At 36.6% G+C, this 25,676-nt stretch overlaps 7 protein-coding genes across 7 annotated transcripts; 3 read left to right on the top strand and 4 right to left on the bottom strand.

Annotated features, from left to right (window-relative positions):
* Positions 1-2,216: 2,216 nt before the first annotated feature.
* PHYBLDRAFT_179919 (hypothetical protein) lies at positions 2,217-2,837 on the bottom strand. Its single transcript, XM_018438233.1, has 2 exons — positions 2,714-2,837; positions 2,217-2,652 (listed from the first exon to the last, which is right to left on the bottom strand). The coding sequence occupies exons 1-2, from the start codon at positions 2,813-2,815 to the stop codon at positions 2,389-2,391; spliced, it is 366 nt and encodes a 121-aa protein (XP_018295633.1). The 5' UTR covers positions 2,816-2,837; the 3' UTR covers positions 2,217-2,388.
* A 1,366-nt stretch (positions 2,838-4,203) lies between these two features.
* On the top strand, positions 4,204-6,398 carry PHYBLDRAFT_179918 (hypothetical protein). The gene is made up of 3 exons (XM_018438232.1): positions 4,204-4,542; positions 4,686-4,930; positions 5,026-6,398. Exons 1-3 carry the CDS (start codon positions 4,279-4,281, stop codon positions 6,161-6,163), a joined length of 1,647 nt encoding a protein of 548 aa, XP_018295632.1. The 5' UTR covers positions 4,204-4,278; the 3' UTR covers positions 6,164-6,398.
* Positions 6,399-6,473: 75 nt separating this feature from the next.
* PHYBLDRAFT_154576 (hypothetical protein) lies at positions 6,474-9,952 on the top strand (the record flags this gene model as incomplete). Its single annotated transcript, XM_018433339.1, has 4 exons — positions 6,474-6,575; positions 6,640-6,796; positions 6,935-7,319; positions 9,001-9,952. 4 exons carry the CDS (start codon positions 6,474-6,476, stop codon positions 9,950-9,952), a joined length of 1,596 nt encoding a protein of 531 aa, XP_018295631.1.
* Positions 9,953-12,822: 2,870 nt separating this feature from the next.
* PHYBLDRAFT_179917 (hypothetical protein) lies at positions 12,823-14,512 on the bottom strand (the record flags this gene model as incomplete). The annotated part of the gene is made up of 6 exons (XM_018438231.1): positions 12,823-13,056; positions 13,154-13,339; positions 13,514-13,697; positions 13,779-13,929; positions 14,047-14,145; positions 14,412-14,512. 6 exons carry the CDS (start codon positions 14,510-14,512, stop codon positions 12,902-12,904), a joined length of 876 nt encoding a protein of 291 aa, XP_018295630.1. The 3' UTR covers positions 12,823-12,901.
* A 1,787-nt stretch (positions 14,513-16,299) lies between these two features.
* Positions 16,300-18,156, bottom strand: PHYBLDRAFT_185555 (hypothetical protein). Its single transcript, XM_018439091.1, has 8 exons — positions 18,052-18,156; positions 17,833-17,931; positions 17,657-17,763; positions 17,447-17,563; positions 17,285-17,346; positions 17,106-17,197; positions 16,811-17,016; positions 16,300-16,652 (listed from the first exon to the last, which is right to left on the bottom strand). Exons 1-8 carry the CDS (start codon positions 18,071-18,073, stop codon positions 16,419-16,421), a joined length of 939 nt encoding a protein of 312 aa, XP_018295629.1. The 5' UTR covers positions 18,074-18,156; the 3' UTR covers positions 16,300-16,418.
* A 2,758-nt stretch (positions 18,157-20,914) lies between these two features.
* PHYBLDRAFT_164492 (hypothetical protein) lies at positions 20,915-21,326 on the bottom strand (the record flags this gene model as incomplete). The annotated part of the gene is made up of 2 exons (XM_018435017.1): positions 20,915-21,157; positions 21,192-21,326. 2 exons carry the CDS (start codon positions 21,324-21,326, stop codon positions 20,915-20,917), a joined length of 378 nt encoding a protein of 125 aa, XP_018295628.1.
* Positions 21,327-21,986: 660 nt separating this feature from the next.
* PHYBLDRAFT_164491 (hypothetical protein) lies at positions 21,987-22,514 on the top strand (the record flags this gene model as incomplete). Its single annotated transcript, XM_018435016.1, has 2 exons — positions 21,987-22,210; positions 22,349-22,514. 2 exons carry the CDS (start codon positions 21,987-21,989, stop codon positions 22,512-22,514), a joined length of 390 nt encoding a protein of 129 aa, XP_018295627.1.
* Between the last annotated feature and the right edge of the window lie 3,162 nt (positions 22,515-25,676).

Raw genomic sequence — 25,676 nt, 5'->3', positions numbered from 1 at the left:
TCACTAACCTTAATATATCACAACTGATAAACAGTGACTAGCTCTTGCACAATACATCTTTGAGATTTAGTCTTCACCTTTCCTTTAAAGCTTTATATTCATTATTCCATCCTTTGAAGCAGTAACCCATCTCAAAGAAAATGGTCTGTTTCTTCACTTTAAAATACATTAGGCATCACATTCATATTCATACTTCTTTTTATTTTATTTTTATATAGTGGTAGTCATTGCTCTTATGGCCAAATTGTTTACAGTCAGGACATTTTCCAAAGGCATCTAAAGATGCCTCTTTTACATAAAAAGTAAAGTATATAAAATTCATATACACTCACTCTAAAATATTTCATTCCAATAGCCTTTTTAAAATAATAATAATAATATATAGGATAAAGAAAACGTAATCAAAGAGATGATAGAAAGATACAAAACCGAAAGGGAAAGAAGACACGACTTAAAGGAGTCAGCAGCAGTACAGCTATAGTAGCGCCTGCTCAAGATAATTCTAGAGCTACAGGCTAAAGCTAGATGAAGTTCGAAGGAATGAACTCGGGCAAAAGCTACGAGCGCCTTTACTTACATGCTGTACCTTCAAAATGTCATCAAACCCAGAAGAAGAAGAAAGAACCGACTTTCTTGTCAAGAGAATCACAAAGCAAAGCTCTTTTTTGGAGCTCAAATCTTTATCAATACATATGCTGCCAGAAACTGAGACTCTCTCGGCCTCGTTTACATAGCACAACAAAAAATCTGGTATTCCCTATAGTCATTCATCATGGGTCAAAGGGTCAACAGCGAGGCTATTGTTTCCAATATCACTGTTTTTTTTTTGCACTTGCCGACTTTAAAAAAAACGAGTACATATACATCTAGTTTCCTCTAAAAAATAGCAGTATCAAAAGTTACAGCGACTTTTTGTCTGTCTGTCTGTCTTACCCTTACAATCTCCTACCTGAACAGTATCGTGGACTTTAGAAGCAGACTTTTGTGCTAAGTGTCTTTGAAAATGCTATTAAATATCCTGTAAGTTTTAAAGCTATGCTTGTATACAAATTTATTTACTTGGCTGTGATATTCATTAGCGTATATATTGTACCTATGATATGCCTAGAGAACTGGTGTACAATTTGGAAGACGATTTTTTTATTGGGAGATCGTGACGAATAGAGTACAGAAAATAACCCACAGACATCTTGACCTTGTGTTCATCCACAGTACAACACAAGTGCTCTCGCTGTATGACCAAATACAGGTTAAAGATTATTGTTTTATCAAGAGATAGTGCTGGCAAAAGTACGAAAGTATTTTCAGGCTTGTACTTTTGTCCTTGGCAGAAAGCATGTATTCACATCAATAATACTAATAACTCAAACAAAATATTACAAAATGTAAATGCCTATCAAAATCCTATCGATCTTTAACAAGGGCTTGGATACAGAAAGAATTTGAATTCTTATTTGGTGACGATGAAGAAGACGATATGAAATTGATAGTCATCACTCTATCCCTCTCACGGAACTTGAATACTCTTTTACCTGATATTCAAAACTACATAAACAGAGGATGTATTGAAAGACATGGGAGCATATGCGGGAGAAGAGATATCGACAGTAGAAGGATACGAAACTTTGCTATTCATTTTTTTAAAAAAAAAAAATACTAAAAAGAAAGAAAATGCTGAAACATATACATATGTCAAAATCAACTTTTAATTTGTATTGCTTGAATGTTTTAAAGAAATGCTAAATTCAGATATTCATTAAATATTTTTTGAAGATAATGATTTAGTTTACATTCATTTAGACAAACAAATGTGGATTAAAGTACGCACAGTTTACATACAAATTTACAATTTTACCGATTAAGATGCTCTTAAACTTTCAAAATTATTGTAACACGACTTTTATTAAAATGTTGTATACTCTTGCATCTCATCACTGTTTTTTATTGTATATAATCAATATTGTTTTTTATTATAAAAAAATTGTATTTTTGAGGCTTATCCCCTTAAATGACAGCCGTTCCACCTTTGATATATATACTTTTTTTAAAAAAAATTAGAAACATAATACTTACTTGTCTGCCCGTCAGCTTATCAGTCGAGCCTCTAATAAATAAACCACACCTGTGTACCCAAACACACACACACACACACATGTGTAGATATTCACATACACAAGAAAACAACAACAATAACAAGCGAACACACACAGAATAAAATAATAATAAAAAAAGAATCGAATCGATCGACAGAGATTGTGATTTGTGAGCAGAGAAAAAAAAAGAAGGTGCTCAGCGGGTTCGTTCTCGTCTCACCCACAGATTAGCAATACCCCCCCTCCAATTCCAGAATATTTATTTAAGTATAAAGTTTTCAAAAGAGAAAACAATTTACTCCTCATCAGCCTCCTCCTCGTTGGCGATGTTGAAGTACTTAAGCTCGAAGGTCTGCTTATCGGTGGCAATGACACGGAGCCAGTCACGGATCTGGTTCTTCTTCAAGAACTTCTTGGTGAGGTACTTGAGGTAACGCTTGGAGAAAGCAATGGAGGCAACAACGGTGATCTTGTTGTCGGCACCACGGGTGATGGTAACGGCCTCAGTCAAGTTGTTGGTACGGCCATCGACCTTGATGCGATCGTGGAGGTACTTCTCCTATAGAAAAGGGGTCAGAATTTTCCCAAAACAAAAAAGTAGATCACAAATGTTTACTTACGAAGGCAGCGGCATCGAAGATCTTGTCGTTGGCGGGACCAGAGCAGTCGATGACGAACTTGGACTTCTTGACAGCAACGGGGGTAGACTTGACGGGAGCCATTTGGATAATTATTTCACGAGGATCGAAAGAGAAGGAAAGTAATTCTCACCAGCCAAAATGCCTTTCATAAAATTTTTCGGTGGCGTTTGATAAGTGACGTTGAATTATGACTTGCTCTTTTTATCGGAGACGAATCAGGTACATTTTACAAATTTTCTTAGGGGAAAAAAAAATGAGAGCGAGTGAGAGTGAGAGACAAGGATTCTTCGTTTTCCTTTGCCTAGAGGAAAGGAATGATATCTTTTTTCTTTGCTTTTGCACTATAAACTTTGAGGGGGAAAACAATCTTCTTACACAATATTAAAATATAATCTGTTATCTATAGAAATTCCTTTTTTGAATGAGATATATATATATATATTTATCTTTATCTTTATGGTTTTTGAAACGATAAACTCCAAAGCCTCTGGTTTTAACTATAAAAAAAATTAAAAACAGAAAATGTATTAATACAAGGTGCAATGTCTTTTAAATGTTGATAATGCGGGTTTATTAGGTTGTCTGTGAGCTTGCTTGGCCATAAATTCAAAGTCTCGATCTTATTAATAATAATTGCCATAATCATAGTGCATTTAACAATGGTGCTGTAGTGTGACAGCACAATGGTTCTTTTACATTGTGAGTGGTCTATTTCAAATAAGAAATCTGTATAAAAAAAAAATAGTGCTCGTGAAATTCTTTATTGAAACAGAAAAAAAAGTTTAATCGATACAAAAAATTACCAAGCACCAAATTTAGAATGGTGTAAAATGACAAATATAGGTGTCATTTACGTAACTGTGTGTCGGTGCTATAATAAATACTAAACTCAAGACACTTAATCTTATTTGGACCTACAGCATATAAAAAGTCATTTTTTTCCCTCTATATCTTCCTTATAGATTACAAATTATAATACTTACTCCTGTATAGAAAGAAAAAGAAAAAATTCTAGTCCAAAAGACATATAAAAGTCTGGAAGTTAAGACAAGATAGTAAAAATAAAACGATTATTATAGGTGGTGATGATAGTAATTGACATAAACTACCATATATGAATATTCAGAAAAACTTCACCTACCCTCTCTAGCAGGCATGCTATGTACGGACTTTGAATAAAAGTCTATTTTTGGAACTATTAAATCACTTAATATGGTGCTTAGCAACTGTATCAATAGACTTTTCTATTTCAATAAAGAATCCCGTGAGCACCTCTAAAGAAATAGTTCTTTGGATTTCTAAATGAAGCAATACATGTTCCCTAGAGATATGTGTTGCAGGACAGGATCTTTGTATAAATATATATGTATAATAAAAAAAAATAGCTGTATGACAAGCGTCATAATATCTCCTAAATAAATACCACCCAGCCCCAGTCGATTGTCTTTCTTCTTTCTCTTTCACTTTCACTTTCTCTAACCTTTTATTTTATTTTATTAATTTATTCTACATTTCATTATATATTTATTTGATTATCGGACTGGATGATTTACACTTCAATCGGCCTTGTTCTATTGTTCTGGGCTGGTGTATTTTATTGCATTTTACCCCAAGATTCTTTAAAGCGAGTACAAGATCTCCCTAACTTGGCCACAGTTGTTTCATCATGGAGAGGAACCAACGACGTTTCGTCAGATCAACGAATTATTCACTCTTCCCCTGCACCTGGACCTGCTTCTGCGCATGGGCCTGGGCCAGCTCCAATTACTAGACAGCATGGATACTTCTTGCACATTACCGATATGCACGTGTGTATCCTTTTTTGTTTTTTTTGTTTTTGTTTTTTGTTTTTGTTTATATATTATCACATATACATCATTGTGTACACCAAAGGGAGAGGAGCTTAATATTTTTAAGATATTAATATTTTCCTTACTCTATTTTATTTTAGGTTGATGCCGATTACCAGCCTGGTGCTACAGTCAAATCCGCCTGTCACGATATGCCTAGCTTAGCGGCTGCCAAATCCCATCGCAAAAAACCGAAGAATCAAAAAGTTTTGGTTGGTGGCCGATTAGGCGCTCCTGGTGAACATTGTGATGCCCCGATAGAGCTTGCCGAACGAACCATCGACTGGCTTGTCAGAGAATGGCGAGATAAACTTGACTTTATCGTTTGGACTGGTGACAACTCGAGGTTAATAATACTAATAACTAAACACCAAATAGATAAAAGTATTAACCTTTTTTTTTCTTTCTTTTCTTCTTCTTTTCTTTCTGTTCCAAACATAGACATGACTGGGATAAAAAAGACATCCCACGAACCAGAAAGCAAGTTTACAAACTGAACCAACACATGACAGATGTTATGATTGACGCTTTCTGGCCCACTGTTCCTGTGGTCCCTGCCCTTGGTAACAACGATGTTTATCCTGCTAACAAGATCGGCGATGCCAAGATTGACTCGAGCCTTCTGGCATTCTACGAGAGACTCTGGCGACACTGGATTCCCAAAGAACAACGTGACACATTTAAAGACGGTGGTTATTTTAGCATTCAAGTCGCTCCCAATCTCCGTATCATCTCTCTCAATACACTCTTTTTCTCTTCTCGTAACAAGGCTGTCAAGCATTGCAAGAAAGGTACTCCCGCTCATCGTCACATGGAGTGGCTTGACAATGAACTCGCCGAAACCCGAAAAGAAGGATCTAGAGCATATATCATTGGTCATGTCCCTCCCTCTACCCGGGATTACCGTAACACCTGTCTTGACGAATACCTACGAATTTCCTCAGTTTACTCGGATATATTGCTTGGCCACTTTTACGGCCATCTCAACATGGATCATTTTCTCTTGTACGATGGTCGCCCCGACCTAACCGAGGAGCTAATTGTAACCAATGTAACCGAGTCAGACGAGTCAGACGACATGCTTCACACAAACCGTAACCTTGACAAATACGTTAACTGGCTCAGAGATATGTACGAATCTATTGAGGCCATTGAATCCAAAAAGAATAGCTCGGAACCCCCCCCTGCACAGGATCCACAAGCACCTGTCGTTGTAGTTCAGATTGCGCCCTCTGTCCTCCCAGCATTCTTCCCAACCGTCCGTATCTATCGCTATGAAACAAGCACTAACCCAAATGAAGACACTCCTACCACCAAGCCGTATGGTACACCACTTGGGTTTGACCAATACTTTGCCAACATTACACGCTGGGAAGAAGCCCAAGAAAATGGCACAACTCCGTTGGATTACCAACTGGAGTACACCACTGAGGACGCTTATGGCCTCAGAGATTTGACCGCAGAAAGCTACCTTGAACTTGTCAAGTCAATGGTCAAAACAGACAAGGCTGGCGATAAGCTGTGGACTACATACATTAACAACATGTTTGTTCAGACAATGAACGATACCTACAACTAAAGCCCTTCGGAAAAAATCACATGCTCATTTTATTTGATCTTCTTCTTTCCCTTTCCTCTCTTCCTCCTTTTCATATATTTATGCATATCAATAGATTCCTTCATATACATACAATTATTTATATGAATCTATAATATAATTTATATATATATCAAAGATAATTTTTATCAATATCAATATCAATATCAAAAAATAAAATAATAAAAGGACTCTGTAGTTGTGATATTTTCATTTCATTGATTTCCTTGTTCATTGAAACTACGAATCAGTCTCTTTTCTGCCTTTTTTTTTTGGACAAAAGGCAGTAACAATGCCACCTGAATGTGGAAACCCATTGCTTAGAGACTGGATCGGTGAATGGATGGAAAAGGCTCGGGGTCTTCAGAGCAAAGCTTATTTCACTTATAAAAAAGTAAATCAATAGTAATGTCATGGCAATTGTTTAGTAATTCTGATCATTGATTGCTTGTTACTAGGCACATGATTCACTATCCAAATGTCCAATAACATTCCAGCATCCCTCTGAGGCACTTCAGCTTGTTGGGATCGGCGTTGGAATGGTTGATAAATTAGAGAAAAAAATGATAGAGCATTGCAAAGCGAATGGACTACCAATACCTGTACGAACAAAAGGTATATTGTTATGTACAGCTGAGCGTCGCAGCATATACAAGAATTGAGTTTTTTTTTCTTTTCTTTTCTTTTTAAATTTTTTTTAATTAATTAATTTCTTTAAAAAAAATACACACACACACACATATATATATATAGGAAAAAGAAGAAATCCTGGTACTCAAGAGGGATCAGGAACTCAACAAGAAGAGTCCAGTCAAGCTGCAGCTAGAAAACGACCAACGAGAACATATGTTCCAACGTACCGGTCAGGCGCTTATGCAATCTTACTCAGTCTCATGGATCAACGTGATAATGGGCAGCAGCAAGCTACAAAAGAACAAATCATTCGTTGTGGCGAGGATTATGCCAATGCATCATTCGACCTTGCTGAGCCCGGAAAGAGCTATACGGCATGGAATAGTATAAAGACCTTGATGAATAAAAGCTACGTGTGGAAGCAGGGCAGTCCGGCAAGATATATGTTGACTGATCAGGGTGTTGCCATGGCTACACAACTTAGAAATGCAGGAATTCCTGAAGCGTCACAGCAAACTCAATCCCAATCCCAATCCCAATCCAGGAAAAGAAAGCCTGTGCAAAGGCAAGAAGAAGACGAAGAAGACGAGGAAGAAGAAGAAGAAGAGTCTGAGAGTTTTATGGAAGGAGGAATAGACCTCAGTCTGTATGTTCGTAATCCTGCTGAATATATGTCAAAGAAATCCAAAGATGTACCTTCAAGTTCCTTGTCAGGGTCACCGATAGCTGCATCATCAACATCATTACCACTATCACTATCGCTATCATTATCATTATCACCACAGCTACCACCACAATCATCATCATCATCGTTATCAGCATCAGCATCAGCATCAGCATCAAGATCCACATCATCATCCGCATTCCTTAGAACAAAAAGTTCTGTATTATCAACAAAAGCCATGTCTATCGTGATACCAAAAAAAGTACTACCTATAGAGGAACCATCAACTCAAAAATACAGAAAAAGCCCTGATCCAGCGTTGGATCGACAAGATGACTACAGATGGGATGAATCGTATTTCGAATGTTTGGATCTCACAGAAGATATACCGTCTCCAAGGTTACCATCAAACCAACCTATTGAATTATATTCTCCATCACCTCCATCACCTCCACAACCACATTTATCACCATTCAATTATTCGTTTGAAGAGCCAGACATAGTTATATTATCTTCACCTTCGCCTTCACCTCTACCACCTTCACCATCACAACATTCATATACACCAAACAATCTTCGGTCTCCTTCTTTTGGTTTCAGTGAAGATATAGAAAAGGTAAACTATTCCCACGCTATCATGTTTTATTTCCAACTTGGAAACTAATGTATGTATATATATATATATATATTGGCATATGTATACATTAGGATCCATTTGAGACAATCTCGATGTCTGTATTCCATTATACTTATCTAGATACAGAAGGAGAATCTGTGAGACATGTAGGGCAGGCTGCCTTTGATAAAGACGGTAAAGAAGTACTAAATTAAAAAGAGATATAAATATATATATATATATATGTGTGTGTGTGTGTATATATAGAAATATAACCCACAAAATAAAATAAGATGTTCTTACATATCCAATATCTATAGATTTCGATGACAGCCACAACTACCATGTCAAATTTCTATCGAAACAAAAGACCGAAGCCATAATAGCACATATTGGACACCACCAAGTTGATGCAGACAATCCAAACCTGTTGACAGGCCGGATTCCTGAAGTGCATGCGAAGGTTATCTGCCCAGGCTTACCGGCTACTCCACTTCTGCCTCTCTCCCGAGAACCAAGAGACGAATTTTGGCCCTCGGATCCTGAGAGCTCTTCGCAACTTTTCCCACAAGGAAACCTCACTCAGTCCGAGTTTCCTTCATCTCAAGTCACTTTATCACAACTTACTTCATCACAGCTCACTTCATCACAACCTTCTTCGTCTCAAGTAGCTCAGCGAAAGTATAGTCAGTCACAACCAATTAATAGTACAAATGGCTACAGTAGTGCCTTTGACGATGATAATGATAATGATAATTATTATTATAATAATAACGATGATGATGATTTCGAGGATATTTTTTCATTTCGATCGAATATGTCTCAGCCTCAGCCTCAGTCTCAGCCTCAGTCTCAATCTAAGTACGAGCAGCGAAAACAAAAACAACAAGAATCTCAAGCGGACAGCAATTTTCTAAACGAATGCCGACATGATCCTTCTGCAAAGTTCTCTCCAGGTAGTTACGATATCGTATTGATTCTTGACAACCGAGAGGTCAAGATGCGCAATAACCGTGACTATATCCAAGAAAAGCTTGCACAAAAGGGTGTACGGGTAATCACTCGGGCACTAGATCTGGGTGATGTCGTCTGGATAGCCCAGAAGCGAGGGTCAGACAGTCCTGGAGATTGGCTTTTTTTGGATATCATCATAGAGCGTAAGAGACTTGATGATCTGATCAGTAGTATTAAGGACGGACGCTTCCACGAGCAAAAGAAGCGTCTCAAGGAATCCGGTGCCCGCAAAGTGATGTATGTGGTCGAAGAATACAACAAGGAAGAGGCTGTCCGGTTCGGACTCCAGGCGATACAGACAGCAATGGCGGCTACACAGGTCATTGACGGATTTTATCTCAAGCGCACCCAGTCAATTGACGATACGATTGATTACTTGGTCTGCATGACCCGTGTGGTTGAGAAAATGTACGCCAACACTACATTTTATCGCATTCCAGAGCATGTCGTGTCTCGTGAGAATTACCTTAAATTAAGGGCAGATTATGCAGCAGAAGCAGCATCATCAGCATCATCAGCAGCAGGCCAACAAATATCTCTGGAGTACTATACCATTTCATATCCATTGTACAACCGTCTTAATAGTAAATACGGAGCATCGACTCTCAAGGAGCTCTATGGACGGATGTTGAGGACAATGCGCGGCGTGAGTGGCGATAAGGCAACAGCCCTTTCTCAGGTCTACCAAACCCCTCATGCTCTATTTGAAGCGTTTGAAGCCAAGAAAGGCGATACAAAAGCTGCCAAGATGTTGGCAAGGGATGCAACATCAAATGCCTTTATGCGTCGAAAATGGGGTGCATCCCTTAGCAAGAAATTGTGGGAGACATGGGGTGTCAAGTGAACAAGTTTGAACCCTATATATATATATATATATCTAATTATATATGTCTATGACCATGACCATGTCTATGTCTATGTATATTCTTTTCTTTGTTTTTTAATAATAATTTTCTTTCCTCATTTCACACGTGTTTTTTTGTTAAGTAAAGGAGCCCAGTTCAAGGTTGTGTATTTATAAATGTGCGTGTGAGATATATGGTGTATTTGTTTATATATAAAAAAAGAAAGAAAGAAGGGAAATTTAGTATGAAAAGAGATCAAAAAAATAATAGTAATAATAAAAGTAATAAAAGTAATTGAGTGGGGGTAGGCTAATGAATGTGATGCTTAAAGAAATAAAGAAAATAAATGGTGTGGCTATGCATATAATAAAGTTGGTTTAAAGACGCACTGATTGTGAAAGGTCAAGAGAAGAGATAATAAAGTATATATTAATTGGTCTGATAAACCGGTCTTTCTGAAAGCAATATAATTAATTATAAATCATTGCTTTTTTTTTCTTTTTTTTTACTTAGGCCGTTCCCCTATGTAAAAGCTGACTGAAGAAAGAGCGGCGTTGCTTTGAGACCGTGGGTTGAGGTTCTGAACGTCTTCTGTCCTCTGTTCGGGTGTCCATTGTCCTGGATTTAGAAGGCAGGGGTAAGGACTTGCGGTGGGACATATCATCCGAAGGTGGGTCTACTGGCGAGTACTGGAGTGGCTTTGGTGGATATTGCCTCGTGCCATTTTTGTCATGCGAGAGTGAGAAAGACGAAAAGATGTTGCGGGGCATAGGAGGATGACCGTTGGAGTCATGCCCCTTTTTGAACTTTGTCATCTTCTGACGGAAAAAGGCGGAGGATTTGTGCAGCAAGCCTTTGGAAGATATCTCTTCGGTCGGGGGTGGTGTAGGGAGTAGGGATGAAGCTGGTGAAGGTGATACTGTAGAAGGCATAAGTGATTCGGTCACGGTCGAGCGGGCTGTCATCTCCTCATTGTTCTGTAGCATCGCCTCTTGTTCTGCTGCTTCTGCTGCTGCTGCTGTTTCCTCTTCTTCTTCCTCTTCTTCCTCTTCCTCTTCTTCTCTTCTTCTTCTCCTTCTTCTATATTCTTCCTCGTCTTCGTCTTCTTCCTCTTCCTCTCCATATTGCTGTGAAGTGGCAATTGTTGTAAGTGTAGCACTAGCACCAATTGAAGCAAAGTCTCTTGCAGGAGGGACAGCAAGAGTGGTTGAAACTCCAGGGACTGCAGCTGTGTTGTGCGTGTGAGTGAGTGAGTGCGTATTTGTATTTGTGTTTGTGTTTATTTTTGTTGCTGCTGATGCTGGTGCTGATGCTAGTGCTAGTGTTAGTACTGGTGGTGGTGGTGTGGTGGTAATTGTGGGATGTTTCTCATTCGCTATTTCCAAAGATAATGTGTCCTCAAATTGATCAGCCTCCCTGTCCTCTGCTGTAGTCTCAAGTTCTGCACTGTAGATTGAAGACAGGGTTGAATCAGCTTCTTGCGAATACGCGTGACGGTCTAGCTCGACTGGAGTACTAATATTATTATCTGCAGAGCCAATACTGCCGAGAAAAGTCTCGCTAGTGTCCTTTAGAATTTTATGCAGTCCTCTGTCGACAGCCATTTTGAGAGGCTCCTTCTTCTCCTCGCGTGTGGCCATGTTGTGTGCCCGATATTCTTCTCTCAGGGTGCTATGCCTAGGATCTACCCATGCTGTATCTTCCGCATCCTCTCTGTCGATCGCGGCCACGGCTGTCGTAGTCAGGTCATCTCGATAAGGCGCTTTGTGTGTTACAGACGATTGGCGATCCTTTTTTTTATTTATTTATTTTATTTTATTTTGTATATGTATGTATTATACAATATCATAAAGTGAAAGAAAGAATAATTAACATTTTTCAAGCAAAGCATGTCATTATCTAACATTCCCCTAAGAAAATGAAGATAAAGATAAAGATGTCTAGCTATTATTTACCTCTGGTGCACCGTGGAGGGCATCCATTACTTGACTTTTTATAACAAAGCTTTTAGAGTCAAATTGTTTTATTAAATCATCTGAAAATGATCCAAGAGTGTCGACCTGAGAAGGTAGCCATAGCTGGAAATCGAACGAAGGTAGTTCAGAGTGCTTTTGAGTCATCTATAGGAGAGAACATTTTTTCTTATAAGTGATATTGATTTTTTGGAATGTCTTTATATCTTGAGTCTATTAAAAGTCTTGTGGGTAATGCCACTGGAACTAGTACTGGCAATTCTAATGATGATAATGAAGACAAGACGTCCTTTGGTACCTCTTCTTTCAAGCTAAAATATCTACTGAAGTTACTCGAATGAATGAATGAATGAATGAATGAAAAAAAAATGTCAACAAAAAGAAAAAGAAGGGGAAGCAAGAAAGACAGAAAAAAAATACAATTGGCGTTTGATTGACTTGTTCCTTTCATTTCTAAGGTCGTTGATGCAGGGAGGTGGCAGGTGCACCATCCCCAAACAGGCCCGATTCGACTGATGAAGGGAGTTCTCATTTACTTTTTGGAGAAGTGCGTGATTCCAAAAAGGGAGACAGTAGCCATGATTGGGCCCCACTACATACTTTGTCTTGCACTACAACCACAACTACTTCTTTAACCCTCTCTCTCTCTCTTTCTCTTTCTTTTTCATCCCTCTCTCATCCCCTTGGCACGGATTGTTACTCAAAGACAACTTATTTGCGAACAAGAAATTACCAAGCAAGAGGATTATTGAAAGGGAGTTCACCTATACTTGTACTTTAACTAAGCTATGTATATATATATAATATAATATAATATAATATAATATAATATAATATAATATAATATAATATATATATATATATAAAAGGGGGAAAATAAAATAAAGCATTCTTTTCTTGTGAACATGTAAAGAAATATATATATATAATATAATATAATAAAAAATCAATATTTAAGAAAGTCTAAAATTGTTGTTATTGCGCCTTCTTTGATGGCAGGGACTTGTTGTTGTTGCAAGCAAGAGCTACGAAGCTGCCCACAAGCCCATACCGTGTCCAAAACATGTTAAGCAAGGCAATACCATACATGATGATTCTATACCATGGACCGACCGCAATAAGGAATCCCACTATACACATATAAGATAAATTATTAGTAAACAATACAAAAAACAACAACAAAATAAAATAGATTGCTATTATGATTGTTATCGCTATTTCACTTACGTGCAGGGGGTACCAAGGTATAATTGAGATTGTATCCAGATGACAGTGAGAGAATGTGAAGGAGGGGGCTATGGTAAGCAGCGTAGAGGAAGAAAGAGAATAAGGCCATATCGGCAGAAGCCGGCAGCAGAACACAGCGGCCGGTGGAGAGAAGATAAAATGGCACGATGAGGATAAGGATGTGTTCTATAATACATAACATTATAGCAGTTAGAATCTACTCCCTCCCCTTTTATTTACTTGAGCTCTTTTGGTCATTGCTTCCCAACAAAACACAGTACATCACTTAAATTGCGCTGGATACAACGCTCTATTGTACTCTACACTACCGCCTTTTGGGTATGTGTGTGATTTACTTACCGAGGAAGAAATTAAAGACTTCACCAAACATATCATGATCCCGCAGATCAGGAAACACAAGGGCTAAAATAGCACCCCACATTGTATGCAAATATATGTTGAACAGTAGACGTGGAATAAAAGGGCGGTTCGGTAATGGCCAGCCCATGATGATGATTAGTACTGCCGCACTGGCATGACAAGGCTATTGGTTTTTATTTTTATTTTTGTACAAGATATCAATGTTAATTAACCTTTTCTCCCATGTATGTATATAATGCTTTACCTGCAACAAGAATAAGAGAGTCTGTGTATAATATTTGTGGATCACTGTCAGACCAAGTGATAAAATAGTCATGACAAGTAGTGCTTGATCAAGCCATGAAGACTTTGTATTTGTAGGCTCTGGTGTATTTAACAGTCTATAGGCAGTTGTACTGATCCGTATATAAAATAAATTGATAAGAATATAGGGGTAGGACAGGAATCATGCGTAACCCCAAAAAGTGAGAACAAAAATCTGACTGGCTTTTTATTTTTACTTTAACGCTTACCCTTTTCCAAATGTACGCATACCCAAGATCGCAGTTAATACAAGGAATATCGGTGCAAGCGTAATGAACTCTACAACATGATGAGTAGGTGTGATATACCTTGAATACCTATTAGCATAAAATTCTTCTTTGTTTTACACAACTACGTACACACATATAGCCTGTCAAAAAGATCCAAAATATTCCTTTCATTCACCAGCACACACTCATCCTCATACTCATACTCATACTCATACTTGACTATTCATTGTCTCTCTCTCTCTTTCTCTCTCTTTTATACATGTACGTGTGTGTGTGTATGTGTATGCGTATGTGTGCTTGCCATTATCTATATATATAACAATAATACTAATAATAATATTTACCAAGCTCCACCCAGTGAATCCTCAAAGTCTGTTTCTGAACCCGGAGGAAAGTCGAAAGACCAATATTCTAAAGAAGCCACCAGACTGTTTATCACACTCATTCTCCTGCAATGAACCCTTGGAAGTCGAACAGAACGAGAAAGAAAGAAAGGCCAAACTGGAAAATAGGAACACCCTAAGAGGAGCAAAAAAACGTGACTTTTTTGAAGGGCAGAGAAAAAGAAAAAGAAAAAGAAAAGAAAAAACTCAACAGGGATAAAAACTACGGCTCTTGAAACTTGGGTTCTTGCGCTATTTAAACTAAAATAATATAATGGACTGTAATATAAAATAAAATAAAATATTTTATACAGATTCATTTTTATTATCTTGATCATATTTTTCTTCTGTATAGGTATCTTTTATATATATATATTTTATATATTTTATATACTTTATATCAAAATGAAACCTTAATTGCCCAAAGCTAATAGAGCTCTTTAAAGACTACACTCTTCTTATGCCTCTATGAGAAGAAGAAAGGAACAAGAAGCTATATAAATATACATAATGTATACGTACATATTTGTACCGTTTAATAAGCTAGAATATATAATGGTGTTGGTGTAACTAATTGGCTTTTAGGCCAATAGAAAGAAAAGAAGAAGAACAAAACTAGCCGCCTCCAGTTACAATGGCACCTTTGTAACAAAATCTTAACAAATCGCATTATATATATTTATCTCTCACAAATATGTCATTCATAAGCTTGTTTTGAATAACTTATGTGTGTAGTAGAATGAATATATGATTTTACTTTGACAATCCCGTTTTTAATTTTTAATTTTTAATTTTTAATTTTCTATACAAAAATAAGTAAATAAATAAATAGAAAGGATCATTTTGCTTGATAAACTATTATCTCATGAGTACAAGCTAAACAAAGTTGTGCTCATGATATTTTTTTTAAAAAAAATAAATAATAACTTAATTATATTAAACCTAATGGCTTATACTTCAACCATTAATAAGCAGTGCATTTGTGTGGCATAATTTTGAGTCAAGAGATCTGTCTTTGCTCTCAACCTTCTTCTTGTTCTTCTTGTTCTTTAGTCAATAAATACCAATTGTGGTAATAGTGAAGATGTACTAAATGTGCTCATTTTGAAGAACAAGAAATGCTGTGTTTCTTTAATTTAAAACCATATTTATATTGCTCTACACTCGGCATAAGGCTTTGAAAATGATATATATATATATATATTTTATAGCTGTGGTTCAAGAACCTAAAGTTGTACAAATCAGTTGCACAATTATTTCCTTCCTGGCAATTTATCAGATGGATTTCCAGGGTACCTCTTTCTAAATAAAAACATGTATCAATTATATATATATATGTGTGTGTGTGTGTATGTAAAGGAGATATTATTACCAGCTTTAGACTGGAAATACTTATTTTCACTTATCAACGTCTTGTAATTCATATTAATTTTAGCCAGAAAATTAATACACAAACAAATTGTCCAATCATCTAATCCTTTACAGCCTTATTTATAATTCAATCCATTGCTACATTTAAACCAAAGGGTAATTCATTTACTGATAAAGATCCTAGAACATATAAATATACTGAAGGCCTAAATTTATTTATTTATTTTTTGGATCAGTATAATTATCCGCGAATTGTTGTAGAAAAAGTAAATTAGCATTTCTAAAACTGTGGCAAAAATAGTAGTATGTTTTCAAAGGAGTTGAGCCTATTTACTTGGCATAATTCCTTTCTTCTTCCTAATAGGTAGGCACAATTTTGAAAAGTCACTAACCAAACCAAAGCAAACCAAGCCAAAGAAAGAATGCTATTTAATACCATTACTATTGCTAGGTTATTTATGATAGAAATAATAAAGATATATGTTAAAGACCTTTTATTTTTTATTTTATTTTTTACATGTACTTGTTTATTTGATTTGATTTGATTGATAAATGGTATGATTTCTGTCTGTCTGTCTTTTCTTTTATACAAAATGTTTAGAAGATGGTGGTATTCCATTCTTCGGTTCCAGGATCATTGTAACGGATGTTACGCTTGCCTAATGCCTTGACAGCATCAAAGTCTTCTTGAGAAAGAATAAAGTCTTCAAAGTTTGAAGAAATACGAGAGGGTGTAATACTCTTGGGAATGACAATGACACCTCTCTGTGCTGCAAAAGCGATACAGATCTGTGCTGGACTTTTACCGGTCTTCTTGGCAATCTCAACGATCTATAAAACAATAAAGTGATAAGTAAAGAAAAGGAAATTTTCGTTTAATTTCATTTCGTTTCATTTCATTTCCTTATTCACAGCCACAGCCAGAAGCAGTGTATTGTTTTACAATAGATTTTATAAAAATTAATGTCAAGTAGGAAAGGAAGGCTTACAATTGGATCATCAACGATACGCTCCTTGCCATAGATGTTGTTTCCGAGAGGAGAGTAGGCTGTTACAGCAATACCCTGCTCCTTACAGAAAGCAACAAGCTCTTCCTGGAGGAAACCAGGGTGGAGTTCGACCTGCAACATCGAAGGGCGGATGCGACTATTCTTGAGAACATGCTGGATCTTAGGGATGGTAAAGTTGGAAAGACCTATGATGCATATATAAAAATAAAAATAAAAGAATCAATCGGGATGATACAATCATACGATAAGCTCATTTCAATAATAGATAACTTACCAATAGCCTTTACCAGACCAAGATCTACAAGCTCCTCCATAGCCTTCCATGTGGCAGCAGCATCAATCTCCTCAACAGCCACCTGACCGTTTCTGGTAATAAAGAAAAGGTAAAGAAAGCAAAGGGTATGTAAGAAACATCTCATTCCTTTTTTTTACTTTTTTGGTTTCCTAACTTACTTCTTTGGGAACAAGTATTCAAGGGTAGGAACAGCAGGGGTTTCTTCGGGCTTTCCTTCAGGCTAAGAGAGTTGTAACACAAACAAGTCGACAAGTAAGACAACGTTGTATTGTATTGTATTGTATTGTATTGTAATAGTCAATTGGCCCAAAATTACTTACAGCAAAGGAAACGGGCCAGTGGATGAGATAAAGATCAAGATAGTCCAAGCCCATAGCATTGAGGCTGGCTTCACAGGCAGCCTTTACATACTCGGGGCGGTGATGTGTGTTCCAGACCTATAAAAACAAATTCTCATTAAGTTGGTATTTTCTCTCTTGGTATATTTATAAAAGTCCTCAAAACAGGATCAATGCAATACAATATAGTACCTTGGAGGTAATAAAGATATCCTTGCGAGGAACACCAGACTCTCTGATACCTTGGCCAACCTCATCTTCGTTTCTGTATACATAGGCACAATCGAGATGTCTGTAGCCTAATTATCGATTTATTTATCAAGTTAATATTATTATTATTACTTCTTTATTTAATTTTGAGTATTTACCAGACTCTAATGAGTACTTGACAGCCTTGCGAACCTCATCTGGCTGAGAGAGCCATGTACCGAGACCAATAAGGGGTACTTTGGCACCTGTGTTGAGAGCTAAAATAAATCAATAAATAAAAATAAATTAATAAAAAGCGAGACAGATTTGGAACAAGACAGATTAGAATCCTGACTCTATCTATCTTTTGATTTCTAAGAATTTTATTTTTGACATACTTAATGATCTACCGAGAGACATGTTGCTTGTACTTTGTATATTTGAATAAGAAACCGAAGAAAAAGAAGAAGTATCTATTTCTGTTGAAAAAGGGATGGTATATGAAGGACGTTAAAGAAGAATAGGATATAATGGAGTCAAGTTAAAAGAAAAGAAAAGAAAATATACACACGCTATTTATATATAGATCTGTGGAAGAATATAAAATCGACTTATATATCGTATATATATATTGTCCTTCTCAAAGGGCATAAATTTCAACCCACAGAAAGAAATAACCCGCATTAATTCCCATTTCGCCGAATAGCAAATCAATTTCTGCGATTGGCTAAACAGAAAAAAAAAGAGAAATCTGTCTCCACACTCTGGGACAAATGAATCAAATATATATATATTCAGTTTATACAGCTGGGGTTGTACAATATTTTCAAAACCCCCCTCCCTCTTTTGTAATTTTTTTTTTCTGTTTTGTTTATGCTTTAAAGAAAATGGTCTTTAGGTAAAATTCTATTCAACTATTGTTAAGTAACGATCTATATACAAAGCAGGCTTTGAAACGAACAAACAAATTCAAAAAAAAAACTAGCATTTGCATATGTATATACGTTTGAATTATTGAATCTTAATCTTTTAAGGTTATTTTTTTTTTCACATACTAAAAATTATATATATATATAAAATAAAATAAAATAAAGACCAGTTCAATAGGTCTTTGGGAAATAAGGAAGATAAATGCGAACAATAGCCCGACTGTTTAATATATATGTATATGTATATATCTACTATCTAGATCCTTTAGACTCATCACAGATAAATACTAGTACAGTCAGCCATCGATTTAAATATATGGTTTGTAGAATCTAAATAGCATCACTATCACTATATCAAGTTTTATACCAACTCCTCCGTGATCCCCTTTTTTTAAGTAATAATATACATACCCATATTAATGGTTATCAAAATTCCTATATTCCATCAAATCAATCAAGAATAAAGAAAGAGACTTCTCTCTCTCTCTCTCTCTTTAAATCACATATACTAGTCTATATACTTTCACTTAACAGGACCATCCCTAAAAGAGCACTCAATTTAAGCACATGGCTATCATATTTCGAAGATTGTTGAATTTACCGTTGAAACGTAAAATCATTTAATAATAATAATAATAAAGTAGTCATTTTGATCGAAATAGCAAATCAAAACGCATCAAAATCAGATATACGTCTAGATCTGTTAAGCAAAGTGCTCTTAAATGTATAAGTAACCTGGTGAAGCACATTCAGATCCACCATATAAGAAATTTCTGATATTTATTGCTCGAATATAGATCAAATTTCAAATCTTTTCACTCCAAAAAAAAAAGACATTATTATTGAAATTTGGGCTATAACCGCATTTGAAGAAATAAATGTATATATATATCGATGGGAAAGTGCATTTTCTAAAAGAATTAACCTCATTATAGATGTCAAATTCTGTAATTATATGATAGATCAGCGCATTATGTATTATACATATATATATATATGCATTAACTTGATAGTATCTTTGTATTTCTGGGACACGACATCAGGGTTGTCTCCGATACAAAAATTGTTACATTTTCTTTTTCTCTGCTAGAAACTGCTATGCCTTTGTAACGATTCTTTAGAAATAAATAAAGCCTCTCATTTTTCTCAAGTTTTCTAACTCTATAAAATATTATCAGCGTTTCAGTGTAGTCATATATTTATTGGGGAAACTCAAACCCCTTCCAAAAAAATATATTACAGATGAGTGTGGTACCTAACACGCACTGCTTTTTTTTTGAAAGATCGTCAATCGTCACATCAATTACTTTACCACAGTTGAGTTTCATGAGTTCCTTTTCAATCAAGAAAACTAAAGTAAATGAAATCTTCCAGCTACTGTACACATGTCTTTTAACCTTTCATTGCTAACGCATGCACCTGAATAAAAAAAACCAAGAGAAAAAGTACATGGCTCTTCGTATATAAATGTGAAGAGTAGACCTAAACACTGATAAAAAAAAAGCAAAAGCAAAAACAAAAAAGGCAAAGAACAGAAAACGATGAAAGCCAACAATGCGAAATCTTAATTACCAACAAAAACCACCATTTTGCTCATGCGGATTGCACATGTGCTGAAATGTAACAGTCATCATTTTCTTCTATAAATAAGCTTTTCAGTCTCTCTAGTATAAAGCATGTTTTAATTTAACTTTCTCATTCAAAATAACATCAGGTGTTTAATTGACGCATCCTTTTACCAATCGGTTATGTAGAAAACAATAGCTTTTAGGATAAACGCAAGACTGCATGGAAATCTCGAAATTGGTTAAAGACTTGAACTTACTTATTATATCCATACAGCTGTTGTCAGGTATATTTCTTAGAAGTATAACAGAACATTGCTTATTATGAGAATGATATATATTTTTTATAGTAAATATGACACCGAAAACTACGAGTAGTTCTTCATATTGGACAATACAGGATACATTAAAACCCAAAAAAGATCTTTTAAGGAACTAGATTTATTACATTTAGTAGTTAATAAATATTTTCCAAAATGAATTACGATGTAAAGACATCTGTTTACATGCCTAACAGCTTTAATTTTAGTCTCAATATCAGCAAGCTGTTTAAACATGTAACTTTGTCTCATTTCGCAGGAACATACTTTTGCTTAATACTACAACTAGAATTTGTATTGAGAAAGTTATACTCATATCAGAGATTTCTCGCGCAAAAATAAAAAGGGTGGTGTTAGTATAGCTATGCTCATACTTAACTATTTGCTTACCGATATATCTGACCACCAGTTACTGAAACCGTTGCTTCTATCACATCCCATCACATCCTATCCTATACTACCCCATTTTATCCTATCGTATCGTATCGTAGTCATATCGTAATCATAATCGTATCGTAACCGCATCGCATCGTACCCCATCACATCGTATCCCATCACATCGTATCGTATCGTAATCGTACTCATATCGTAAAGACTTGCTGTTCGGATAGTTATACTCATATCAGAGATTTCCCGCACATAAAGAAAGAGGGTGGTGTTAGTATAGCCATGCTCATACTTAATCATTTGCTTACCGATATATTCGCCAACCAGTTATTCAAACCGTTGCTTCCATCACATCCTGTCCCATCCCATCACATCCCATCCCATCCCATCGTATCGTATCGTAATCGTATCGTAATCGTATCGTAATCGTATCGTATCGTATCGTATCGTATCGTATCGTATCCCATCCCATCACATCACATCACATCGTATCGTAATCGTAATCGTAAAGACTTGCTGTTCGGATAGTTATACTCATATCAGAGATTTCTCGTACATAAAGAAAGAGGGTGGTGTTAGTATAGCCATGCTCATACTTAACTATTTACTTACCGATATATTCGCCAACCAGTTATTCAAACCGTTGCTTTCATCACATCCTGTCCCATCCCATCACATCCCATCGTATCGTATCGTAATCGTATCGTAATCGTATCGTATCGTATCGTATCGTATCCCATCCCATCACATCACATCACATCGTATCGTAATCGTAATCGTAAAGACTTGCTGTTCGGATAGTTATACTCATATCAGAGATTTCTCGTACATAAAGAAAGAGGGTGGTGTTAGTATAGCCATGCTCATACTTAACTATTTACTTACCGATATATTCGCCAACCAGTTATTCAAACCGTTGCTTTCATCACATCCTGTCCCATCCCATCACATCCCATCGTATCGTATCGTAATCGTATCGTAATCGTATCGTATCGTATCGTATCGTATCGTATCCCATCACATCACATCACATCGTATCGTAATCGTAATCGTAAAGACTTGCTGTTCGGATAGTTATACTCATATCAGAGATTTCTCGCACATAAAGAAAGAGGGTGGTGTTAGTATAGCCATGCTCATACTTAACTATTTACTTACCGATATATTTGCCAACCAGTTATTCAAACCGTTGCTTTCATCACATCCTGTCCCATCCCATCACATCACATCCCATCGTATCGTATCGTATCGTAATCGTATCGTATCGTATCGTATCGTATCCCATCCCATCACATCCCATCGTATCGTATCGTATCGTATCCCATCCCATCACATCACATCACATCACATCGTATCGTAATCGTAATCGTAAAGACTTGCTGTTCGGATAGTTATACTCATATCAGAGATTTCTCGCACATAAAGAAAGAGGGTGGTGTTAGTATAGCCATGCTCATACTTAACTATTTACTTACCGATATATTCGACCACCAGTTATTCAAACCATTGCTCCCATCACATCCTGTCCCATCCCATCACATCCCTTCGTATCGTATCGTATCGTATCGTAATCATAGTCGTATCGTATCGTATCCCATCCCATCACATCACATCACATCGTAATCGTAATCGTAATCGTAAAGACTTGCTGTTCGGATAGTTATACTCATATCAGAGATTTCTCGCACATAAAGAAAGAGGGTGGTGTTAGTATAGCCATGCTCATACTTAACTATTACTTACCGATATATTCGACGGCCAGTTATTCAAACCGTTGCTTCCATCACATCCTGTCCCATCCCATCACATCCCATCGTATCGTATCGTAATCGTATCGTATCGTATCGTAATCGTATCGTATCGTATCGTATCGTATCGTATCGTATCGTATCCCATCCCATCACATCACATCACATCGTATCGTAATCGTAATCGTAAAGACTTGCTGTTCGGATAGTTATACTCATATCAGAGATTTCTCGTACATAAAGAAAGAGGGTGGTGTTAGTATAGCCATGCTCATACTTAACTATTTACTTACCGATATATTCGCCAACCAGTTATTCAAACCGTTGCTTTCATCACATCCTGTCCCATCCCATCACATCCCATCGTATCGTATCGTAATCGTATCGTAATCGTATCGTATCGTATCGTATCGTATCCCATCCCATCACATCACATCACATCGTATCGTAATCGTAATCGTAAAGACTTGCTGTTCGGATAGTTATACTCATATCAGAGATTTCTCGCACATAAAGAAAGAGGGTGGTGTTAGTATAGCCATGCTCATACCTAACTATTACTTACCGATATATTCGACGGCCAGTTATTCAAACCGTTGCTTCCATCACATCCTGTCCCATCCCATCACATCCCATCGTATCGTATCGTAATCGTATCGTATCGTAATCGTATCGTATCGTATCGTATCGTATCGTATCGTATCGTATCGTATCCCATCCCATCACATCACATCACATCGTATCGTAATCGTAATCGTAAAGACTTGCTGTTCGGATAGTTATACTCATATCAGAGATTTCTCGTACATAAAGAAAGAGGGTGGTGTTAGTATAGCCATGCTCATACTTAACTATTTACTTACCGATATATTCGCCAACCAGTTATTCAAACCGTTGCTTTCATCACATCCCATCACATCCCATCCCATCCCATCGTATCGTATCGTAATCGTATCGTAATCGTATCGTAATCGTAATCGTATCGTATCGTATCGTATCGTATCCCATCCCATCACATCACATCACATCACATCGTATCGTAATCGTAATCGTAAAGACTTGCTGTTCGGATAGTTATACTCATATCAGAGATTTCTCGCACATAAAGAAAGAGGGTGGTGTTAGTATAGCCATGCTCATACCTAACTATTACTTACCGATATATTCGACGGCCAGTTATTCAAACCGTTGCTTCCATCACATCCTGTCCCATCCCATCACATCCCATCGTATCGTATCGTAATCGTATCGTATCGTAATCGTATCGTATCGTATCGTATCGTATCGTATCGTATCGTATCCCATCCCATCACATCACATCACATCACATCGTAATCGTAATCGTAAAGACTTGCTGTTCGGATAGTTATACTCATATCAGAGATTTCTCGCACATAAAGAAAGAGGGTGGTGTTAGTATAGCCATGCTCATACTTAACTATTTACTTACCGATATATTCGCCAACCAGTTATTCAAACCGTTGCTTTCATCACATCCTGTCCCATCCCATCACATCCCTTCGTATCGTATCGTAATCGTATCGTAATCGTATCGTATCGTATCGTATCGTATCCCATCACATCACATCACATCACATCACATCACATCACATCGTATCGTAATCGTAATCGTAAAGACTTGCTGTTCGGATAGTTATACTCATATCAGAGATTTCTCGTACATAAAGAAAGAGGGTGGTGTTAGTATAGCCATGCTCATACTTAACTATTTTCTTACCGATATATCTGACCACCAGTTACGGAAACCGTTGCTCCTATCACATCCCATCACATCCTATCCCATACTATCCCATCTTATCCTATCATATCGTATCGTATCGTAGTCATATTGTAATTGTAATCGTATCGTAACCGCATCGTATCATAATCTTATGTATCGTAATCTTAATTGTAACCAAACCGTTTCAACTCATAATCCTATCACATCGTAATGGTTTTCTTCGTCTTCGTCTTTGTCTTCATATTCATCGTAGTCGTTATCTTCGTTATCTTCGTTATCTTCGTCTTCGTCTTCGTCTTCGTCTTTGTCGTGGACGTGGACGTGGACGTGGACGTGGACGTGGACGTGGACGTGGACGTGGACGTGGACGTGGACGTGGACGTGGACGTGGACGTGGACGTGGTTGTGGACGTGGACGTGGACGTGGTTGTGTACGTGGTCGTGGTACTGGTCGTGGTCGTGGTAAGATTTTCCGTTCGGACTGCCATACCCATATGAGAGATGTCCGGCGTGGAAGAAAAACTAAGCGTGTTAGTATAGCTACTGATTAATATTACTCTCTACCCATCTATATGGCTTACAATGACTATGTGTGATGTGTTTGCGACATTATCATTCTGAACTATTTAAATGTGCTTTTGAGAAAACTGTACCTGTATTATAGCTGTGATTGCTCTATAATAAATTGGCAGGGTTAGTACTCATGTTAATATCTTTCTTACTATTTTCTTTTTTTTATGTTCTTACCACTTTACTATGTAGGGCTATGCACAAGTGTTTTTGAATTTGATTTCCGAATGGTTAAGTTTTAACTGTAATGCATATATCATTCTTTTTAATTGAAAAAATAATATCACCACTATCAAAGTTATGGTTAAGAATGTAGATCTACTGTGCTCATATTGTGTTTTGAATGTGTGCATATATTACATATTATCATTCTTGTGTTAGTAGTTATAATGGGAGCAGACAAATACTTGTACGGACGATCAATGCACTTGATATGTCTCATACTCGCGCCTTTGATGGAATGTTAATATATAAATATTAAAGAGCATCGCAATATTTCCTGCTTTCTTCACTTTTGTTTTGCTAAGGTTCGTGTATGGGAGCCAAAGATAAGATATAAGAGCACGAAGTGTCTTTTTTTATGTCAAGCATACAGATTACTTTATGGTGTGGCAAGAATAACCAGTTTTTGAAAATAGGAAGAATGTAAAGCGCGTAAAATATTCTTGAAGTTGTAAAATACTTACACTGTCATAATAGTTTGTAGAAAGTACCTACTGTATAGATAGTGCTTTTGGAGGGTATATAAAAGATATAACTTATT

The sequence above is a fragment of the Phycomyces blakesleeanus genome, assembly GCF_001638985.1.
Source record: "Phycomyces blakesleeanus NRRL 1555(-) unplaced genomic scaffold PHYBLscaffold_4, whole genome shotgun sequence".
NCBI classification, from domain to species: Eukaryota; Fungi; Mucoromycota; class Mucoromycetes; order Mucorales; family Phycomycetaceae; genus Phycomyces; species Phycomyces blakesleeanus.
This window is presented reverse-complemented; position numbering and strand designations above follow the sequence as displayed.

What these genes read in the sequence shown, in the direction of transcription:
- PHYBLDRAFT_185555 (XM_018439091.1), bottom strand. Translation starts at nt 18,073, where the DNA reads ATGTCTCTCGGTAGATCATTAA. An exon ending in GTCTCTCGGTAGATCATTAA is followed by an intron (nt 17,932 to 18,051) that starts GTATGTCAAAAA and finishes GATTTATTTTAG; the next exon opens with CTCTCAACACAGGTGCCAAA. An exon ending in TGGTCTGGTAAAGGCTATTG is followed by an intron (nt 17,017 to 17,105) that starts GTAAGTTATCTA and finishes TATGCATCATAG; the next exon opens with GTCTTTCCAACTTTACCATC.
- PHYBLDRAFT_179919 (XM_018438233.1), bottom strand. Translation starts at nt 2,815, where the DNA reads ATGGCTCCCGTCAAGTCTACCCCCGTTGCTGTCAAGAAGTCCAAGTTC. An exon ending in TCTTCGATGCCGCTGCCTTC is followed by an intron (nt 2,653 to 2,713) that starts GTAAGTAAACAT and finishes CCTTTTCTATAG; the next exon opens with GAGAAGTACCTCCACGATCG.
- PHYBLDRAFT_179918 (XM_018438232.1), top strand. Translation starts at nt 4,279, where the DNA reads ATGATTTACACTTCAATCGGCCTTGTTCTATTGTTCTGGGCTGGTGTA. An exon ending in TGCACATTACCGATATGCAC is followed by an intron (nt 4,543 to 4,685) that starts GTGTGTATCCTT and finishes ATTTTATTTTAG; the next exon opens with GTTGATGCCGATTACCAGCC. An exon ending in TGGACTGGTGACAACTCGAG is followed by an intron (nt 4,931 to 5,025) that starts GTTAATAATACT and finishes TTCCAAACATAG; the next exon opens with ACATGACTGGGATAAAAAAG.